Consider the following 23,147-nt stretch of genomic DNA (forward strand, 5'->3'; position numbering starts at 1 on the left):
CTCAGCTTAGTAATGAGGTATAACCATATAAGCACATTTTATTTTAGAAGGAGACTTCTTCCAATTATTGGATCCGTGTAACACGGGCCAGGCCACAAGGACTAAAAGTGTGTCTGGATATCGCCCAAGACCCGGAGCACCATGGACCTTGCCTTCCTGCTGTCACGTGAAAACTAAAAATACCAAGGCAGCGGGATACTAAAAAACTGATCTATATTTTTTTTAATTTAAAAAAGAGAGTAAAAGTGACCTATATTCAGTTTGATTTGGTTCGAGTCTGAACCGGCCGATTCTCTGAACCCATTTGAAATCGGATTAAGATCCGAAACCGATATTGACAACATTACATAAAGCAGTTTTGTCAAAATCGGTCACTCATAAAAGGCCGACTTCTTTTCAGTAGACTCCTTGCATGAATCGATGTCTTCAAAATCAACACCATTCCTTCTCCATGCCCCCCATCGTTCTCTGGTCTCTACCCCACTTTCTATGATGGGCTTCAAGAGTATGATTCAATTCCTATGGTGTTCTCTGTTTCTCTTTTTGTTGTTTTCTTTTCTCTTTTTCCTGTTGGCTTCCTGTGTTTTCTTACTTTTGATAGTGTATTATTACTTTTGTTTTTCTATATTGGTTGTAAATGTTTCGATTGATCATGTTGCAGAGGTGTTTTTTTTTATCTTGTTATGATTTTGAGAAACCTTAACAAGATTTTTGAAGTTTTTTTTTTTTTATTTTTTATGTTGAAGCATTTTGTGTTCTTCATAATATTGTGCTTGTCTAGATTTTGAAGTATTTTATATGGAGGAATCGTTTAGTTGTAAGGGGTTATTAGTTTCTTAGATTGCCAACAAAAAAAAACGAAAATTGGTGGTTGCATGATATCATGTATCAGATTTCGAGTGGGTCAGAATCTTGCGGAATGGGTCTTTCATATTTTATTACATATAACCTTCTTTCCTTTTTTTCTTTGATTAACAAAAGAAAAAGAAGATTATCAGAAACGAGATTGTCTGTTGTTGCTTACTTTTTTAATGCATTTTAATTTTTACTTGGCTTCATGTATGATCTTAATCATTTTAAACTGTAACTTCAGTTTTCTTTTTATATTTTAGTCATTCTCAACAGTTTACAATGTTTGATGCAAAATATTGACCTATTAAAATTGTCGTTTTCCTTCTTTTCCTCATCTCTTTTAAGTATTTTATTTTGTAAAGAGATAAGACCTGGCAGTTTTTTTTTTTTCATACTCTATTTTATTTTCAATTTATGAAATTTTCATTGAGATGGTTTGTCAACATTCACATAAATCTTATCCATTACGATTCTCTTAGCTTTTTGACTGATGCACCATGCACTTTTGTTTGTATTGTTAACAGGTAGACCAAAGTCTACACTCTGTCTCCATCTTCAATTTTTATTGCTTTCTTCGGCACGCTAAGAGATACAAAGGGAAAGTCTGATATCTTTGTTATTGATCTGCTAGTGAATAGTGAGCCATGGAGGATGAAGTTACCAAACCAGATAAAAGCGAATTTAGGGAATGCTTATCTTTGATATCCAGGAACCCTTATGTGCTCAGACTTGCCTTTTCTGCTGGTTTAGGCGGTTTCCTCTTCGGTTATGACACAGGTAAGGCTCCTTCAATGAATAAAGTTGGTGTTTCTATCTCATAGTTTTTAATTTTTATGCCTCTGTTCTAACCCCCCCCCCCCCCCCCCCCCCCGGGTGGAACCGAATCTGTGTTTCTATTGGCAGGTGTGATATCTGGTGCTCTTTTATATATCCGAGATGATTTCCGATCAGTGGACCGGCAAACTGTGCTTCAGGTGAGCTCCTTGGTAGATTCTTTAGACAGAAACTGTCTGGTGGACTGCGAATTAATTTTTTGTAAACTCTTTTGGAACATAACTCATGTGATGACTTTCTCTTGGATTTTAAAACCATTATCTTTTGCAGGAAACCATTGTCAGTATGGCCGTAGCTGGTGCTATAATTGGTGCAGCATTTGGTGGATGGTCGAATGATAGATTTGGCCGGAAAATCTCTATCATGGTTGCTGATGTTCTGTTCATTGTTGGTTCAATTGTCATGGCTGCTGCACCGGTTCCAGGGGTGATCATCATGGGAAGGATTCTTGTGGGACTGGGAATCGGAATGGCATCCATGACCTCACCTCTCTACATTTCAGAGGCCTCACCTGCCAAAGTTAGAGGAGCATTAGTTGCTACCAATGGCTTGCTTATTACTGGAGGCCAATTCTTAGCATATCTCATTAATTTAGCCTTCACTAAGGTAAATGGGATTTATCACTACCAGCTATCAAATCAGTTTACAAGTATGATACTATGATATGATTTTGATCATGTCAGCTGACCCAACTCTAGATATTCCGTAACCCCAACACACTGTGATCAGATCATTTGAACTTTACTGAAAGTAGGTGATCTGGTAAATGTGATTGTGGTAAGTTAAACAATGCTGATACTTGTCTTTTTTGAGGCAATGTATTTGCTCAGTTTCGTTTCATACATTGCAAACTCCTAATTTGTTTGTCTTGGTTGCTCAGTTTGACTGTTGTTGCACTGCCGGTATTTTCTCTTTTGTAGAGCCCATATTTCTTCCTCCTGCTTCATTAAACCTTACCCAAAATTGTTGGAATAAAAATGTCACAACCACTGTTGGTCATGTGTGCCTCGAGCGACTCTGCATGGTTTCAAGGGTTCTTGGCCTGACCTGTGCTTATATAACAACTTGGTTAATGGATGATGTCAAAATGTAGAACTTTTTTCTGTTTTAATCCCTTTATTTGTGTATTGTAGGCACCTGGTACTTGGCGTTGGATGCTTGGAGTTGCAGCATTGCCTGCTTTGGTGCAGCTTGTGCTAATGTTATTTCTCCCGGAGTCCCCCAGGTGGCTTTTCAGAAAGGTTGGTTGTCTAAATGTTCCTTTATTACCACAAACATGCTTAAAATAAATCATCGAGTACCAAGTTCAGATCCAGTCTGCAATTATTGAAGGTTGTACATTCATCTGTTCTGTTTAGTAGCTAGTGGACTTTGTCCAAAGTTGCTTGTGAAGTATCTGGGGACTTGATAAACTTGGGTGACTATTAATGCTTGATTGATAATTCATGGCTTCATGTACTTGGCCCCATTCAAACTCGTAGAGTGCCAAGTTGACTTAGGCTGAGCTGCTGAGTCCATTAATGGTCCACTCCAAATCTGGGTTTCTCAATCCATGAGTCATTTTCTTTGTGATAGACTCTAAACTGAAACAGTGAACAAATTATGGACCTTCTGTGCTCCATTCGCCATGCATGTTTATTAGCTTTCATCAATACTGTTTCCCATCGACTCTGAATTGTTTACCTCTTTCTTCCTTCCAATTTGTCAAGTACAGAACAGAAATGAAGAAGCGGCTGCAATCTTGAGGAAAATCTATTCTCCATCTGAAGTTGATAAAGAGATTGATGCTCTGCATAAATCTATTCAAGTTGAAATTGAGGAAGGTTCTATGGGCAAAATCAGTTTCCTTGAACTTTGGAAATCAAAGATCGTCCGCCAAGGACTAACAGCTGGAATTGGAGTTCAGGTGGCTCAGCAATTTGTCGGCATCAACACTGTGATGTACTACAGTCCAACAATAGTTCAATTGGCGGGGTTTGCTTCAAACAGGACAGCTCTTTCACTCTCTCTGATCACCTCAGGCCTGAATGCCATTGGGACCATAATCAGCATGTACTTTGTTGACAGGACAGGAAGGAAAAAGCTTATGATCATAAGCCTCATGGGCATCATACTAACTCTAGTATCTTTAACTGTCGTTTTCCATGAAGGTGCAATTCACTCACCCGCAATTGGAAGCACAGAGACTGCCCAGTTTGGAAACTATACATGTCCTGCTTACAAAGCAATGCCAACAGCTAAATGGAGCTGTATGACTTGCTTGAAAGCTTCAGCTGATTGCGGGTTCTGTGCCGACAGCTCAAATAAGGTGAGTTTTCAAAAAGTAGATGAAGTCAGCTTCATTTGGTGTTCATCAGTAATCTTGATGAAACATTGGCTGATTGCTTCTTCAGGAGTTCAGTCTTGTTTGTCTGACTTCAGGAAAATCAATTTATGTATTTCTGTTTATGAAAAAATGGGAAGTGTTTACAGAATGAATTGGATTGTCTTTGCACTTGTCGTTGCTTATTTCCTAGGACCGATACTGAGCCAGGACCAGGTCTAGTTTGGAGTTCCTTGTTTACTGTTATGCCCGAGTTTTGACATGGTTCTTCTGAGATTTGTTGCCGTTATTAACACAACTTATGGCAAGATTACCAACTCAACAACCTGGACCCCTGTATGGACCTTGAAACAACTAGATTGTGCTTAATCAGGAGAAGAAAAGAATTCATAAATTGACTCTGTCCACGGTGTCTAGGATGATTTTAGTATATCAGTCACCAGCCTGATGCTTAGAGATAGACCTGAATCCATGACCTTATTTTCTTGTGCTGGATCAACATAGTCATCTATTCCCTGGTTTCCTGGTTGAGTTGGGCCTAGTTGAGGCCTGATTTAGTACTTTAAAATGAACCCCATAGGAATAAGAACTAAAATTTTCACGAAAATTAAACTCTGACAATTAAATCTTTGGAATTTTGTTGCAGCTTCACCCAGGTGCCTGTTTAATATCAAACGGAGCGACCAAGAATTTATGTCACAGTGAGCACCGGTTGTGGTACACACGAGGATGTCCTAGCAGATTTGGATGGATAGCATTGATCTGCCTTGCACTCTACATCATCTCCTACGCACCTGGCATGGGCACCGTTCCATGGATTGTCAACTCAGAGATCTACCCATTAAGGTACAGGGGAGTCTGTGGAGGGATTGCTGCTACTGCCAACTGGGTGTCCAATCTCATTGTGTCACAGACATTCTTGTCATTGACACAAGCACTTGGAACAGCATGGACCTTCCTCTTGTTCGGTGGCTTTGCATTCATTGCTCTTGGATTCGTTTCTGTCTTTGTCCCAGAGACCAAAGGCCTGCCGTTTGAGGAGGTGGAGAAGATGCTGGAGCACAGAACGGTGAGGCTCTGGCACAAAAGTGATGACAAATCTCTACCTAGATGAGTGATTTCCTCATCAGTTTATGGTGGTTTCTTTGGATCAAGTGTTGTGCTCACTGACTCGTTTACTAGATAAGATGTTGTGGAGTCCAACAGGTTTACTAAATTAGACTCGAGTTCAATGAATGACATTTTTTTCATCACATTGTTGTTAACTCATAAGGAAATGGATACCTTCAGCTATATATTTCATGCTAATGTATATGTTGGGTAGGAAACTAGGAATACTGTTTTTTGAAAAAAATACTAATTCGAAACTGGTTTCTATTGACTTCTTTGCTTTTTAATGTTTCGTGAAAATTTAGTCACCGTCCAAAAACCATGTTCCTGATACCACACAGAATCACACTGTGGGTCATAGACTGTAGTCCACCTTGCTCCATAAATGATACAAACTGATTGTTGATCAAGAATGATGAACCATTGTGCCATTGCCCATTTATGGTGTTTTGTTCTAGGCTTGGTATAGATGATACTTGATGCATACCTTGATTGTGCTTTCTAATGTGTTGCCATAAGTGACTTCGCTTGTTCCTACCTAAATCAGTGGTACTCCCTGGTGGGTGAGTGAATCGAGATCAGGTGCAATGTGATTGTACACTTTAAGTGCACTGCTGCGCCTGATCAACCACCATCTGCTGTTGGGCCTCACAGCTGACAGTATCTAAAAGATGATTGGTGATCAGGTGCCGCAGCACACTAAAAGTGTGCAATCACATTGCACTTAATGCATGTTGCTATGGAGATGATGTTTGTGATAGGATCATGATACTTTAAAAATAGGTGGTGCAATGAAAGTATCATTTTCTTTGATTTTATCTGTTTTTTAAGATTTCAAATGTAAAATATAGCCTATTTCTGACTATGAGTACAACAAGCCATGTATGGGCAGGAACAACCAGACCGCACCAGGGTGCTGGGTGGGTTTTGGTTCCTATCGTTTTGTTGAGCTTATTGGTCTCACTGGCGTGTCCACATATTAATTACCTCATCAGTTTTGACCCAATTACAGCTCCAACTCTTGCGCAAGGTAAGCTTGAGAGTCGCATCTTGATGTGTCCGAGTTCATGGACTTTGTCAGATTTCAGAAAATTCGTGAACTTGTCTGTGTTTGAATTGAATGCGTGGCTCCCAAGTTTTGGCATGCCAAATTGGACCCGGATATTCCAAGACCACCAATCTCACTCCACAACTTCACAACCTGTCCACGTCACCACTCTAAGATTCTAAGCCAGATTCCCATCCACCAATTGTGTGGTCTTCCTTCTATGGCTTTCTCTCTCTAAACTCCCAGCAGCCAAAAGGTCTCAGGCCTCACAGAAAAACATCATCTGGTTAAACCATTAGAGAGAGATGGCTGCCTCCATCAGTCTGTCATCCTCCTTCCATGGAAGTTGGGATTCCTCCATAGCAGGTGAGGAGTGCAACAAGTTGGTGAGGTCGGTTCCTACCTCGGTCCGAGTAGCCAGACCCAGTAGGTCCAGCCCGGTCATGAAGAATGTGAATGAAGGCAAAGGTTTGTTCGCACCCCTTGTGGTGCTGACCAGGAACATCGTAGGCAAGAAGCGTTTCAACCAACTTAGGGGCAAAGCCATCGCCTTGCACTCAGGTATATATACCCATTAATTGATCATGGTTCCTCTCTCTCTCTCTCTCTCTCATTTTCGCTTAGTGATTCAACATAATGGTCATGTGTTTGGCTGGTGAAAGAAGTTACCAATTTGTTTGATTTAATTCTACAATTCTATCTAGTAAATCTGATGTTCTAAGTTTTTTAAACTTTGATATTTCTTTGTTTGATTGAGACATGCAAGCATAATTAGGAACATGTAAGGTCCATATTGTGTATGAGTCATATTTGTATTCTTTTCTTTGGGTACATTTTTCATTTAATGAAATTGACCAATTTCAGGAAGTCTGGACACTTTTACTGGCTAAATTGTTGGAGTTCATGAACTTGGTCGAACTTGAAGTGATTCCCAACCCCATCTAGCTGACTCTTTTCAGATTTCCAGTACCAGAGCCACCAGTTACCCCTAATCCCTGGATTCAGTTGCATTGGCCATGTCGTAAGTCCTATCCCATTATAGTTAGTACTGAGCAGTCTGAGCCAATGTTGTCAGTATCGGCCAATACGTATCGTATCAGCAGAAAATCGATACGATCCTAACCTGAATCAGTTATTTTTTAATAAATATAAAAAAACTTATAATTAATTTTTGAATATTTTTTTAATACTTTTAACACATGTCACATTCTGATTGACACAAAAATATTTTTTAATTATTTTTTAGCCGATTCAGAAAGATTCACTTGCCGATTCACCTGAATCGTTGGCCAAACTATTCGGGGCCGGCAACATTGGTCTAAGCCAACTCACTCTAGGGTCAAAGCTGGGAGGACTCCCACCAGGGGGGGTTATAAAACCCATGAAAAACTTATACATATATAATATATATATATATATTATATAATATATATTATATATAATATATTGGTAAAATACAATAAAATATGGATAGTATATACATATATTTATATAGTTTATATAAAATATAAAGTTAACATGACCTGTTCAACTCACCAAGTTAACCAGGCGGAGTCAAGAGTCACTGGGTTTTAAAACCATGGTTTTTCGAGTTAAAGGCCTGCCAATGTAGGGTGGGTGATGATGTCGTTTTCCATTGGCGTAGCTAAAAAAATCCTAGTGATTCATGTACACCACTGTACCAGCAAGTCTATGTAAACATCTCTAATGAGATCCACTCAGTTAGACAAGCTCTAGCCATGACTTGTTAATCCACAGGCTTGAGTTGGGAGAAGCAAAGGAAGGCTTATATTGAAGCCAAGCATTTGGAATTTGAACCCAAGATCCCTTTTTGTCAGACCCAAGACTCGAAACCGATGAAATTGCAATATCTTTTTTTTATCCTTAATTTGAAATTAATAGCATTAATTTTTTCTATTTTTTTCACCTAATATTCATCTATGATCCTTAACGTGAGGATTTTGTTGTAGGTAATTACTGAGTTCTGCAAATCGATTGGTGCTGATGGTAAGCAAAGACAAGGATTGATTCGTTTGGCAAAGAAGAACGGAGAAAGACTGGGATTTCTCGCTTGAAAGGAGGCTTTTTGCTCTTCCCATTTTTCTCTTCTACTGTAACTCTAGTATTACTTTGTGAGATGTATATGTTCTTTCCATGATTCTTAATAATAATTGAAAGCATTAAATTCTTAATAGCATAGATGTAGATCCTCTATACAATTAAGCATGGATATGTGGGCATCAAGAATATACATATGTGATGATGTCAGATCTGAGTTTAGACCTTCTTGGATCTAAGCCAGAGCAGACCCGTTGACACCCCTATCGGTTTCCAACCCAAACCGATCCCTTTATGACCTAGCAGAAACATCTTCCTGAAACCGCTCAGGCCGTTCATCGGTGTGATGAACGGCAACCAAACGCCCTAGACACCGTTCATCACGTGCACGAACGGCATCGCAGAAAGAACGTGGGACCTATTCCAATGTGATTGCATCTGATCCAAGAGTGCCTCAGACATGATTATTCCTTTAAACCTTGATCTCTCTGTACTCTTAAACCCTACCAGCAGCAGCAGCAGAAGAAGAGGTATTTTGTGTGTCAGTACTCATCTTCTCCAGTACTTTTCTAGACGAACTAGGGTGTTTACTTCGCATCAAACTCTGAGGTATTAGGGTTCTTGCATATCGCGATCAGAACTCATGAAAAGAGGCGAATATAGCGCGATTTTCCTCCTATTATTATGAATTCCACTAACCTTTCTTCTTGTTCTTTTTCTTTTTCTTCTTCTTCTTCTCTTGAAGGCGCGGTGATCGAGTCTAGGGATGGCACGCATGAGATCGGTAATTTCATCCTTTGCATGTCCGCTCATGTTTTGGAGTGTTCATTCCTTTGCTTAATTTCTATTTCGGGAAAATTTGGTGCAGAGGAAGAAGCAGAAGGTTTACATGAAACCCGTGGTGAAGGTGAAGCAGCCGGCCGTCGATCACGTCACCGGAGACAAAATCCCGAAGAGTTTCGTGTTCTCGACAGGGAAACTCCCCCATTCTCTCAAGCAGCTGGAGTTCGATCTCCGGAAGCTAATGTCGCCCCATACCGCCCTTAGATTGAAGGTAAGAACGCCCCCGTTTTTGTTTGACTGTCGATGCCTTATAAAGCACGATTTTGAGAAAATCTCATACACACGTTTTACGTGGTTCGGTGACCTAGGTCCACGGGAAACTCTCGCTCTCTCTGCCTCTCACAGATAGGGAGGGGGATGCCTTCATTTAAATAGTTAGAGAGAGTTTCCTTATTTGATTAGGTCTCTAGTTAGTACGATCAAGCCTAGGAAGGACTCTACAATGCATAAAAGGTTCTTGGAGCTGGTTTCCTTGGTGGAGAGGAGTATGACTGGGTGTCCCACCAGGAAGTGACTTCTTCCGATCATGAGTTTCAATATGAAGAGACCTCTAACTGCTGGGAATCATGTGGAACTTTGTACCCAAGTTGGATCCTGTATTTGGATCTGGATCAGCTGAACACATATCAAGATTCATTTCCTTAACACGCCCCTCAAGCCGATCTCTTTGAGATTGAGTTTGTCTCTAAATTAATTGAACTTTGGTCCTCCCAGAGGTTTGACGAGGATATCAGCCACTTGATCTTGAGAAGAAATAAACTTCACAATAATATCAATTTTGAAAACTTTTTCTCTAACAAAGTGATAGTCTATTTCAATATGTTTAGTTCAGGGCATGAAGTACAAGATTTGTTGCTAGATACATGGCATCCAGATTGTCACACCACAAATTAGGAGCTTCTTTGGACGTCACACTCAGCTATGCTAGCAACTGCTTGAGCCAAATAAGTTCAGAAACCACTCAAACCACTGGACCTAGCAACTATACATTGTTTGGTGGAGCTCTAAGACAACAAGTTTTGTCCCATAAATGCTAAATAGCCACTGGTAGATTTACGATCATCTGGGCACCCTGCCAATCAACATCAGAGTATGCAAACAAACGAAGAGATTCTGACTTCTAAATTTGCTTACCCAGATTTAAGGTCCCTTTAAGATATCTCAAAATTCACTTGACATGACCCCAATGATCTTCTGTAGGTTTATGCATAAACTGACAAGCCTTATTAACTAATTAGGCTATATCTGGCTTGGTGAAGGTGATGTACTTCAAGGCCTCAATGATGCTTCTGTACTGAGTTGTGTCTTTGTACCAACATGTTTAGAAAGAACCACATTAGGCAAAATATCCAGAATATATTTTCTCTGGCACAACACTATCCTTGAGGATTCATGAACTACTTCAATTTCAAGAAAGTAACGAAGATGGCCCAAGTCCTTGATAAAGAATTCACTGCCAAAATTATCAATAACTTCTCTGATATTCTCACAAGAGTTTCCTATAATAATAATATCATCAACATATATGAGAACAAACATATGAAAACCGCTCCTATGACAGATAAATAAGGATGAGTCAACCTTTGATTCAACAAACCACAAGTTCTATAAGTACATACGTAGTCTCTCAAACCATGTTCGAGGAGCCTGTTGTAACCCATAGATAATACGATTCAACTTACAAACAAAATTAGGATGCCTCTTATCTTCAAAACCAAGAGGTTGATTCATATAAACTTCTTTTAAAATACCATGCATAAGAGCATTATTAATATCTAACTGGTGAATAGGCCATCCCAAGTTGACAACAATTGATAAAACCATTCAGCTGAACCGTCTCATGTATCCACTTCTGAAACTGTGGTACCTCTTGAGTCATCTTACCAACCTAGTCCTAAAAGTGATTGTATTGTGACCGAACTCTCACTTCCAAGCACTGACCTTGTTACTGTTCTCCCAAGTCTTGCACCTTCTAGGACCCATCATATGGTTAATAGGTCTTAGGATGGTATGTTGAAACCCAGATTATTTTTCAGTCCTAGATATTCTATTGCTCTCTTAAGTGAACTAAGTCAAGAAGATCAAGAACCATCCTCGTTTGGTTAGGCAGTCTCTAAACCCAAATGGTGTCATGGAATGAAAGAAGAAATCAAAGCCCTTCACCAAAATAAAACTTGGACCCTTGTCCCACCTGACAAAGCCTCAAATCTTGTTGGGTGTAAGTGGATCAATAAGATCAAAAGAAATTCAGATAAAACCATAGCTCGGTATAAGGCACGTCTAGTAGCCAAGGGATATAGTCAACAAGAGTTGGTCGACTACTTTGAAACCTTCAACCCTATCATTAAACCCACATCAATTTCAATGTGACTGGGCAACAATATTGGGTTCATAAGTGGACTTTTGTGCAGTCTTCGTGGAGGTAGGATTTTGAATGGGTCCAGATCTCGTACTCTGTATCCACTTGGACACTTCATCCACAATAACAGGCTCTTTCTTTCTAGCATAAATTTTTTTTTCATCAAAGATATGTCTTGAGATAAATGTTTTATTGGCCATAGGATCATAACAAATATATCCTTTGTAGCTTGCATCATATCTCCAAAAAAATACAGGGTTTAGATTTTGGATCGAGTTTGGACTTGACATAAGGAACCAAATACAGATAACATGTGCATCCAAAAATTTTCAAATGCTCATACCCAAACACATGTTTTAAGAGCATCATACAATGATTTTTAGTCAAGATTAGGTGTACGAACTCAGTTAATGCGATACACAACAGTTCTAAAGGCATCTACTCTAGACTTTATGGTTCAGGGAGACATGGTACAACAAAGTCAACCCATTTTCAACATGTCTATGTTTTCTTTCTACTATACCATTTTGCTTGGGAGTGTGAGGACATGACAACCAGCGTTTAATCCCACACTCATTTAAGAATCGTGTAAAGCTCTCACTGACAAAATCTCCTTCACTTTCACCATCACTGTGAAATATTTTGATTTGGTTGTCTAGCTGTTTTTCCATAATATTTTTGAAATTTATGAAACATGAAAGAGCATCAGACTTCTTAACCAGAGGAAGTAGCCATGAAAATTTAGAGAAGTCATCAACAAGTAAGAGATAAAAACAATATCCTTCTCGAGATGATGTCGATGCAGGCTCCCAGAGATCTTCATGAATCAACTCTTAAGGGGCTTGCACAAAAAAATTTGCTTTCCCAAAGGGCAACTTGTGGATTTTACAAATTGCACAAGTAGAACATAACTCAAGTTTATTCTTTTTATCAGAAAAATAGATTTATTGTTCACTAATGTTTCCAAAACTTTGATCCCAAGATGACCCAATCTGTAATGCCATACTTCATCAGAACATGTAAACTTTTTCGGGCTAACAAAGGCAAAACTGACTTTAGGAGATCGATTTTCCTGTCCTTGTGGCCATGAGTAAAGTCCACCTTTATTCGGTCTTCTTAGGAGAGTAGTCCCTCTCCGTATATTCTTAACACAAAAGCCATTAGCATCGAATTGAAATAGACAATTATTATCTCGAAAAAGTTTAGCTATTGACAACAGATTTCGCTTAATGAAAGGAACATGAAGAACATTCATTAATTTAAAACATTTTCATGCTGCAAAGACATGTTACTTGAATTGGAGATAGGCAACTGCGAGCCACTTCCTACCATAACACCATTTGTCCCATGATATTCACTCTTGCTTGTCATACTCTGATCTTTTGAAGTAACATGGTGCGTGACACCAATATCAGGGTACCACACAAAGTCTTGCATATTATTGAGAGTTATGGTATTGAACACTTTTGGTATGTTGTAGCATGTGAGAGCCGTGTAATTTTTGTGGCCACAGAACTGACAAATAACCTGACTATCCTTCTGATCATGTTGGGATGCCTTGGACTGTCTTTGAGAATTTTGAAGATTATGGAAGAAGGGACTAAAGCGCCCCCTCTTCCTTTACCACCACGGCCACCACGACCTCGTCCACGTCCTCTTTGAGGGAAAAAGGTGGTGGCTAACGATTCAACAAATTGGCTAGACTTCAGATCCAACATTTGAAGTCTCTTTTTCTTGATTTAGAAGTAAATAAAAAATCTTAGAAAACTTAGGTAGCTTATTGAGAATGGATGTTGTAAATGTTGTTATAAAACTTTCATAATCTTGGGAAAGACCATGCAGAGTGTATTGAACCAAGTCTCCATCAAAGACAGGTTCATTAACTGCTCTCAGGGAATCCACAAGGAACTTGACATGATTTAAATATTCCAACATGGACTTTTCCTCTTTTTTCACATTTTGGAGGTCACACTTCAACTAAAGAATACGAATAATCGAGTGAGATATATAGGATTGTTCTAACGCAATCCATACTTCCTTAGCAGACAGGACATGTATTGTTCCAATACATTTTGTGTAACCGTGGCCTTTATCCAACTCAATGTGAGTTGATCGAACCATTTCCACAAAACAAATTCTGGATTTGATCTTAATATCTCACCTTTTCTGATGTATGAACTTGGTGTATGGAAGGAGCCATCCACATATTTGATAAGGTCCTGGCTATACATTGCATGCTCAATATGGGAACGCCATAGCAGATAATTGTCTTTGTCTAGCTTGATGGACACGAGAGGAAAACACATTCCATTGAATTGCAGGATCAGGGCTCAGGGTGAGCTTACTGAACTTGACGCCATATCAACCAACAACTGGTAGGGCACACCACAATCACGATTTTGCATAAACTAGGCTTGGCTCTGATACCATGTAAAGATTCAAGCCACACGATTTTGAGACAATCACATACACCTACAAGAGAACACGTTTTATGTGGTTCGGTTTATTGTGACCTACGTCCACGGGGAAACACACACTCTCTCTCTACCTGACACAAAGAGGGATGCATATGCCTTCATTTAAATAATCACATACAAGAAAGAGTTTCCTTATTTGATTAAGTCTCTCGTTAGTACAATCAAGCCTAGGAAGGACTCTACGATACATAAGCTTCTTGGAGTCTATACAAAACTGGTTTCCTTGGTGGAGAGAAGTATGACCGGGTGTCCCACTATGTAGTGACTTCTTCTAATCATGAGTTTCAATATGAAGAGACCTCTGACTGCTGGGAATCATGTGGGACTTTGTACCAGAGTTGTCAGTTGGGAAAGCGAGAGCGAGAAGCGATTCGAGAAGCAGAAGCGGGAAGCGGGAAGCGAGGTACTTTCAAATTTTTAGGAAGCATGAAACGTGGAACGACTTAGAAGCGAACAAGGAATCATTCTGGAAGCGACCTAGGAAATGAGGGGGAAGCGAAAAAAGAGAAAAAAGAAAGAAAAATAAAATTAAAAACAAAAAAAAGGAGAAGCGAAACTTCTTAAATTTTTTGGCACTTTCCAGCACGCTTTGGAAGCGCCACGTTTCACACTTCCGAAATGTGCTTATGGGAAGCGTGCTTCCCATGCCCTATGGCGCTTCCGGTAACCCTGCTTTGTACCCATGTTGGATCCTGTATTTGGATCTGGATCAGCTGAACACAAAGCATGATTCATTTCCTTAACATGACCACAGTTTTGGGGTGTTGATTCGATGTAAATCGTGTTTTTTGGTTGTTGGTTCATGGGATAAAACTGATTGCTCACGATTCAGTTATGAAAGAATTTAGTTGTCTGTTTGCACCATTAGGAGATTATCAAGAATGAATCGTTGTTGTCGGTTTTCTTTGTTGTTTTTTTATTGCTAATGGACATAAGAGTAGGTTTTTTGCATTCTCATTTTGTTGTTCTCCTTTACTGAGTGAAATATCGCAGTTTGAAGTTTACTTGTCGATTTCTGCTGTATGCTTGAGAAGGTAAGTTCCCTTTGCTGCAAAGATTATCGGTGTTTCATCCAAATTAAGAACTCAAACAATTGTTTTCCAGTTTCTCTGTTGATAGAAAAGCATGTGTTCACGGTCTGCACTTGGTCAATAATTTCGAGATGTTTTAGCAGTACAAGGAATGCTAATTTTGATCATCATGACAGTTGTATCAATTCTTAGGTTCTTGATGCAGAAATGCTAGAGCAAATATATGTTTTTAATAGGTGGCGTACAGGAGCTGATAAGGGCAGGCTAGCTTCTCTAAGCTCTGTAAATTGTAGGTTCTGATTTACACTTCTATTCATGTGAATGGTGTCAGGGGCAAACTAGCTTCTCTATGTTGCTAAGGAAAGGGAGCATATAATAAGTAACATACAGAGACGAAGTTGATAGTTTCCATTATATTGATTGAATCATAATGAGCACTTCATGTCTTCATGTACTCATTCTTGGCAACGTGGTCATCTATATTTTTAATTGACAATGTATAACCTTAAATTAATGGATAAATTCTTATCTAGGATCACTTATATTTAGTGCATTGCCAACATATTATGAAATGTGCAGCTACATGTCGGTGGGAAACCATTATTCACATCTCCTGCATATGCCTTACCGTTTTGGGTTTCTTCCAATCCACGTTTGCTCACCCACTAATATCCCACATGTTAACTCTTTGAATAAGATATTCATATCCATAGATCTGCCCTTTTGCAAAAATGCTTTTTGATGACAGTGAACATTTAAGATGGTTGAGGGTAAGCATTCTTGAGGTATGAAGTTGGTGCATATTCTTCGTGTTTTCAAAGGTCATCCATGGCCAGTGATGTTTTTTGATAGTCGATTGAGTTCTCATGTTGGTATTCTCACGTTCTTCTGATCATATATGGAAGTGATAGAGACAGCATGCACCATGCTGTTTGCTTGGTTGTTTACCAATGGACTAGATGGTGATAATAAGAGTCTTTCTGGCAGCAGCTTAGGGTGTGTGTTGCACCATTTTTGGGTGAAGCATCATTTTATTGGTTAGTCTATATTGACTAATCTGCTAAGTGCTGAATCCTAAACCTGGAAATTCTTCTTATCTTGCTAACTGTGTTATTTTCTGAACTGATGTCTAACATCTGTACGGTTTTGATATTACACAGTGGGTATTGATATTATTATGACTTTTCTTTGACTGAAGAAGATTGTAATTTATTTCTGAAGTTTTCTTCATTTTTCTGATATGCTTATAATCAGTCCATTTCTTGTTTTTCAGGAAAAGAAACGGAATAATCTAAAGGATTTTTTGAACGTTGCGGGGCTACTAGGTGTCACTCATTTCCTGATATTGTCAAAAACAGAAATTTCACCCTATTTAAGGGTGGCAAGGACTCCTCAGGGTCCAACTCTATCATTCAAAGTGCATGAGTATTCACTGGCATCTGATGTGGCCCAGTCACAAGCTCGACCACGATGTCCACAAGATCTTTTCAGGAATCCTCCTCTGGTTAGCTTCTACTAACATACAATGATTGAAGAATCAAAATTCCTGCCACTTCGAAATTTCTTTGTGTGATGTCTCTCTATATAGTTGAACGTCTTACACATGTTTGTGTGTTTGTCTGAAATATTTTGTGTTGGGAAACATATTGCACATTGTATTTCTTGTCGTAACTGTTTCTAGAATTGATTTGGTGCTTCTTTTGGTTTAATTTCTGGCAGATTGTCCTTTCTGGTTTCGGCACAGGGGATCAACATCTGAAGCTCGTTACAATTATGTTTCAGAATATATTTCCATCTATTGACATTAATACTGTTAGTAGTGTGAATACAGCCATTTCAAATGATTTTCATTTGCTTAAAATTTGGATGGTTTCCTTCATCTTGTTTTCCTCTGATAGTCCTTTTTTTTCTACTCTTTTGGAAATTTCAGGTCAAGCTCTCTTCATGTCAGCGAATTGTCTTGCTCAATTACAATAAAGAGACCAAGCTCATTGACTTCCGTCATTACTCTATTAGATTGCAGCCTGTTGGAGTCTCCCGCAGGATTAGAAAATTTGTACAGAATCGTCAAGCACCTGATATGAGAAATCTTCAGGATGTTAGCGACTGTTACCAAGTATGTATGTCTTGAATAGTAGTTCTTATCTGAATGATGTGTTTCCAACATTTGTTATCCTTGGCACTTGGTTAAGATAATGAGCTACCTGATAGTTGTTCCTAGTGTGGAGAAAAGAAAGCCCCACACACTGCCCGTGTCCATTTTCAGGCTTTAAGCCTACGGTATAGATCTTTTTTATTTAAAGATCTGCTTTGTCCATTTCATCAAAAGCATTTTGATTTTGTTGGATAATCCTACAACTTTTTATGGATTATTTTGCTGAACATCCCTGCTGGTGGTGTTTTCCTTTTTTGCCACACACACACACACACACACACACACATATATATATATATATATATATATATATATATATATATATATATATATATATATATATATATATATATATATATATATATATATATATATATATATAGGATCAAACCTTGGATCGTGTTATTTTGATCCAAAAATGTGTTTTTTTAGTCATGAAATTTTAGTGCATTGTGGACCGTTAATTTTTGAATCCCTTAAAAGACCTGTTTATGTGTCGCAATCATATGATTTAAAACTCATTTCCCACTAAACCGAACTTGTAGATCACATCCATGGGATTTAATCTACTAAAGAAATCGAAAACCTATGATTTCCAGCTCAATAGTTCCATATAATTCCGTGCCTTCAATAGCACCAAATATTAACCCTATATATTTTATCTTCTCTGGCTATATGAAGAGTAGTTATGCTTGCTTTCCCCACTGGACTCTTTGGGTATGTCTGGTTTTCTATCAGAGCCAAGTTCTTGGTCATTTTTTGTTTCGTTAGTAAATATTTTTGGCTTTATCCCCTCTTGTCAATTCTTTAGAAAATGTCATTGGTGGGTTATTTAATGTTTTTTCTTGTCATATTTGTTCCAGTGCGTTGTTTGTTGCAAACATTTGAGAAATCCATGTTGCGAATCACTCGTTTTCTATTTTTCGTGCAGTTTCAATCAAAATTTTCTGTCTTACATTATATTTAAACAGTTGCAACTTTGAGGAAATAGATTCATGTCCTGGTGCCTTTTCTTATTTTACATACTAATTTTAATTCTTGAATGCCTTCTTTTTACTAAATCTTGGAACCTTTGGTCTTTGATTTCTTGATACTTATACAGAATTTTCTTAGGCCGAGGTAGTGTTGAGAATGTTAAATAGTTCACTATAAATGCAATTCAGCTGATGGTTAATTATAATCTTCGTCATTGACAAAAAGTAATTTTCTTTTACTATATGTGAAGGGCTGGATATGGATCAGAAAGTGAAGCAGAAGATGAATCAGCTGCAGTGAGCTTGCCGATTGATCTTGTCCGAGTGAACAGGGCATCTACAAAAAGTGCTTTGAAACTTCAAGAGATTGGACCTCGAATGACCCTGCAACTCCATAAAGTGGAGGAGGGGTTGTGCTCTGGTGGCATCATATTCAGTGAATATGGTAAAGTTGTTCTATTCATTGCTAAACATGCAACTGACTTTTTTTAGATATCCATATTAATGACAGGCAACATGACCTAGATGCAATAGTGGTAAAAATTCAAAATGTCCACTTAATTGATTTTGCCCACCGTAAGCTTCCTAATCTTCATGCTGGTTTACTAAAAGTAAAGTTCTTTTGAAGACTATTATTTTTGTCTTCCATCTAAGTTGCTTAGATGGATGTGTGGAAATACAATAAAAGATAAGATTCAAAACGAGGAGATACGTAAGAAGATAGGCGTTGCATCCATTGAAAATAAGATGGGAGAGAATCATTTACGGTGGTTTGGACATATTCGGCGAAGGCCTAATGATGCTCCAGTTAGAAGGATGGAGAAATGGGAAAATATATTAGTTAAAAGAGGTCGGGGTAGGCCTAAGAAGACTTGGATGGAGATGATAGGAAAGGATATGAATGCTTTGAACCTCACCGAGGACATGACATTGGATAAAAATGATTGGAGGAGAAGGATTCATGTGGAAGACCCAGAATGATTTTCTTTTTTGGTTCATATCGCCGACCCCAATTGTTTTGGGATGAAGGCGTAGTAGTAGTAGTTGTTGTATCTAAGTTGCTGCTGTGTATAAATGTTTGATGGTGTGATTAGATAGGATTGCCTAGATGCAGCTCTGTGTACAAATACCAATCGTGTGATAGGCTAAAAAAACCTAGATTAGTAGGAAAAAAATTCAATGATGTTTTAGAAGAATGCATGGCATTCCGATCTTTTGGGTTTTCATTTGTTAAGGTGTACCACAGGGTGGTTGCATGCATCTGATCAGGTTTTGGAAGAAACTCCGATAGTGAATTGGGTGTCCAAAAAGGGTTTGGGAACCTGATTATTCAAGAGATGCTTGTGTTTCAGATTTTGGTGATGCTTCCTGTAGTAATAGTAGTAGTTATGAACCCTACCACAATTGTGAAAATATGTAGCTTTATTGAGGGGAAATTTGGAACAAGGAAGTCTGACCTTCTTTTCTCCCTTTTTTGGATGGCTACATTGTTTCTTTTTTCTTTTCATCTCTCTCTGAATATGCTCTTGCGGGTTGTTACTTGTTCAACATCTCTTGCCTTCATCTCTCTGTTGCTTGTACAGGTAGTGCAAGTAAAGAAAAAACTGGTGACGAGTAATGCTTCGCCAGAGTTCCTTTTAACCCGTGAAGATCCATCTCTCTAACTTCAACCATTTTGATGTTGCAAGAGCCATCTTGTTGGTTATCAAATTGAGAAATTATCTTCAGTGACAGGCCAGTTGGGCTGAAGACTCCACCGGGTAAACCATCGGACCCTGGGCAGCAGTCATAGAGCCACAGCCTGGTGGCGGTTAAAGTCGGGTCCCTTGGCAAATTTTGGCATTCTAATTGCTGTTTTTTTCTTATACATATTTTTTATAATTGTTCAGGAACAGTTCTTTCAGCATGGCTGTAGAAGTAATATTTTTAATGTTTTCCAGATTTTGAAGGTGCAAATCAAATCAAACTGTACGTTGTTTGACACAATCTCTCTCTCTCTCTCTCTCTCTCTCTATATATATATATATATATATATATATATATAGAGAGAGAGAGAGAGAGAGAGAGAGAGAGAGAGATGCGCAACCCTTAGGTGCGCACCCACGGGATGCTTGTGGCTGTTGAAAAATGTGAAAAGGGGGCAAAAAATGAGAATTTGCGCGTTTTTTCCCCTTTTTCGACCACTGCTAAATACAAGTTTGGTAATGACACCTGTGTCCTTACGCCCACATTCAGCGGCAGTCAGAAACCTTCGATAAAGGGCAAAAATGCGTAAAATCATGTTTTTGCCTTTTTTTGGACATCATGATGGACAACCAGCGCTATTTCACTGTAGCTGTGCACTTAAGGGGTTGGGCAGCTACCACTTTCTTTCTCTCTCTCTCTCTCTCTCTCTCTCTATATATATATATATATATATATATATATATATATATATATATATATATATATATATATATATGGTAACTTGCTCTGCTTGCACGTGTCCTCTGATGGATCTGGATCGATTTTTTTTTTTGATATTTTACTTGGAGAAACCACCCCAAGAGACCTAGTTGCTCTGGCTCAGCCTGCCGTACTTACGGTGGCTGTTCTGTCAGCGTAAAACTCCGAGGGCTTACCCCTCTACTACAGGGAGTCATCAAGCTTTGGCTTATTTAGGGGCACCCATCCCGTTAAGTGGCCCAGGCCCCATCTCTCTATGCCGAACCCCTTGGGTCTTGACCTGGGTCAAAGCTTTGTAACAGAAGTTACACTATTTTGAAAATAATGTAATATTATTGTGATATTTTTTGGAATCTGCCTTTTTTACTGTAGAATCATGTTATTTTCAAAATATCACAATTTTTTGAAATCAAAACTTTGTAACAGAGTTGCACTATTTTGAAAATACTGCAATATTATTGTGATATTTTTAGAATCTGCCTTTTTTTCCCGAAGAATCATGATATTTTCAAAATATCACATTTTTTTTAAAACATGATTTTATGTGATAGTAATGCGAATGGAACAACTTTTTTAATCTTTTTTATATTTTCTTCATAGAATTTTATAAATGATGTTTATATATATAGTGATGCATAGCTGCTCACTCGTTAGGTGCTCAAAAGGAGGTCACTCATGTTGAGCATCCATCGCACAGTGATGGATGCTTTTGCGCAAAAAAACTTTTTACCGGTGCTATTTTAGCATAGTAAAAGACTAAAAGTGTCTGCTAAGACTTTTACTGGCGCTAAAATAGCACCAATAAAAGTTCTTTTTTGTGCACAATGACGCTGAATGTCAATCACGTCGCGTGATGGATGCTCAGCATGAGTGACCTCCGTTTGAGTCATGTGTGTATATATATATATCTTTATGAGAAAATGAAAAAAATTAGTTTATCGAAAGACTTTCCTTGCGAAGATTCTCCTGGTAATGCGACTTTGGAGGCCAACTCAACCTTTCACTTTTTTCTTCGACGCTTGGTGCACTTTTGGATCAACTTTTGCGGGCTAGGTATGGAGCCACACCAGCACTGCATACTCATCTCATCGCACCATTTGGCTTTTGCAAGCACTTCATGTCAAGTATTCAAGCTTGGCTCATTCTTTTGACGAGCCAGGCTGAGGCTGCTCATAATGAGCTTGGGTAAAATGAGCCAAGTTTGAGTTGGCTTGTTTGTCAAAAAAGGAAACAAAAGTTATTGTTTTAGAGCTGAAAAAATAAGATTATAAAGAATTGCATTGTTCAATCATGTGTTTTACATATATTATATAATGTAAAATATATCTAAAATATAATTTTACTAGGAACTCATATGGGTTGAGTACCTACTGTTCATGATCAGCTTGGCAAGCCTATTTTTACAAGTTTGAACAAATTCTTTACCAACATGAGCTGGGTCACGAGTGGGTCAACTGGTGACACCGTAGGACTGTCAATGAGTTGGGTCATACCCAAGGTTGCCAGACTAGAAAACATAAGCGGAAAAAGATACGTAAAGGGGAAGCAAGATGCGATGCATTTTAAAATGTATAGAAAGCGGGAAGTGAAGAATAAAAAAAAAGAAATATAAGAATTGAATGAGAATCAAAATGAAACACAAATAAAATCTAAAATAAAAGTGACTAATATTAAATTTCGTAAAATTTTAGTGTAAAAATTAAATTTTTAATAAAATCTAAAAATGATGACTACTAATTTAGAGAAAGAAAACACATGAAAGTGAGTGAGAAAACATGTAAAAAACATGAAAAGTTGAGTAAGAGAACTTATATGAATAGATGAAGCGTGCAAAAAGCATAAGGGAAGCGTGAGAGAATCGAGATTCTTGTAAAGTTTTGGTAGCGAAAAGAGTGAGCTTTTCACGTATTTAAGAAGCTTCCAGTAATTTACTCTGGTCAAACCCAACGAGAACCTATACCGACTGGGTAAGGATATAATCTTTGAGATATTGCATTGATTGGAATTTCATTAGTAATGAATGGCCATGATAACTTCTGACAGGATGGACCAATGGAGCGGACAAGAGAACATCCACTTTCTAAGTGGCGTCGAACAGTAGATGATGCGATCAGTGGGTGGATTCACGCCAATGGCTTTCCAACAAATGAAATAATTGCAGCTTCGGGCATGCTTGTTTTGATCACATGTTACTGTAGCTGTAAATGTTTTGACCCTGTGAAAGTGATTTATGTGCTTCACGTTCTCAAGCATTAGCTTTCAAATGTTTGCTTTTAGGTTGTGAATTTGACTCGTGTTAAAACCTATGTGTGTCATGTCATTACTTGAACACATTCACAGCTAAGCATTAATCCTAGTGAAAGCTTTATACGCCCTCAGACTTGAGACTTGTGTAAAACTATCACTAATTTTGAGGCTTCAACTTTCATAGATGTGAATCACATTCACGGGTTGCATTTTTGCATGTTTGTAATGTCCCTGTGAAAGCTCTAAAAATGTGATTCAAAATCACAAGAAACCTGTGAAAGTTACAGAATCACAGGTGTTGCAAACATGTCCATAAGTTTTCAAAAGCAGACATTCTGGAAGGTTGTGTTCTATATTAGTGTTTTGTGAACGGGGCTCTTCCATCGAGTTT

The 23,147-nt window shown here is 38.3% G+C and overlaps 1 protein-coding gene and 1 pseudogene across 3 annotated transcripts; both read left to right on the top strand.

Moving 5' to 3' along the window:
• Window positions 1–437: 437 nt before the first annotated feature.
• On the top strand, window positions 438–8,361 carry LOC149819275 (putative inositol transporter 2). Of its 2 annotated transcripts, XR_016427264.1 has the most exons (9): window positions 438–505; window positions 1,377–1,629; window positions 1,756–1,826; window positions 1,957–2,292; window positions 2,820–2,927; window positions 3,401–3,994; window positions 4,656–5,078; window positions 7,032–7,188; window positions 8,138–8,253. XR_016427264.1 is itself a non-coding variant. In XM_089985021.1 (8 exons), the coding sequence occupies exons 2-8, from the start codon at window positions 1,497–1,499 to the stop codon at window positions 8,240–8,242; spliced, it is 1,770 nt and encodes a 589-aa protein (XP_089841147.1). In that variant the 5' UTR covers window positions 438–505; window positions 1,377–1,496; the 3' UTR covers window positions 8,243–8,361. The 2 variants fall into 2 exon arrangements, 1 of the variants encoding a protein (XP_089841147.1); XM_089985021.1 differs by lacking the exon at window positions 7,032–7,188 and having other exon boundaries at window positions 8,138–8,361.
• Window positions 8,362–8,497: 136 nt separating this feature from the next.
• LOC149819276 (peter Pan-like protein) lies at window positions 8,498–20,025 on the top strand (annotated as a pseudogene). Its single transcript, XR_016427265.1, has 7 exons — window positions 8,498–9,009; window positions 9,094–9,279; window positions 16,209–16,439; window positions 16,655–16,747; window positions 16,866–17,043; window positions 18,291–18,509; window positions 19,648–20,025. The product of XR_016427265.1 is annotated as a peter Pan-like protein (transcript).
• Window positions 20,026–23,147: the final 3,122 nt, after the last annotated feature.

The sequence above is a fragment of the Nuphar pumila genome, chromosome 13 (genome assembly GCF_984573655.1).
Source record: "Nuphar pumila chromosome 13, dmNupPumi1.hap1.1, whole genome shotgun sequence".
NCBI lineage: Eukaryota > Viridiplantae > Streptophyta > Magnoliopsida > Nymphaeales > Nymphaeaceae > Nuphar > Nuphar pumila.

Coding starts and splice junctions, on each gene's coding strand:
- LOC149819275 (XM_089985021.1), top strand. CDS start 1,497: ATGGAGGATGAAGTTACCAAACCAGATAAAAGCGAATTTAGGGAATGC. Junction 2,928..3,400: donor CCAGGTGGCTTTTCAGAAAG/GTTGGTTGTCTA, acceptor TGTCAAGTACAG/AACAGAAATGAAGAAGCGGC. Junction 5,079..8,137: donor AGATGCTGGAGCACAGAACG/GTGAGGCTCTGG, acceptor ATTTTGTTGTAG/GTAATTACTGAGTTCTGCAA.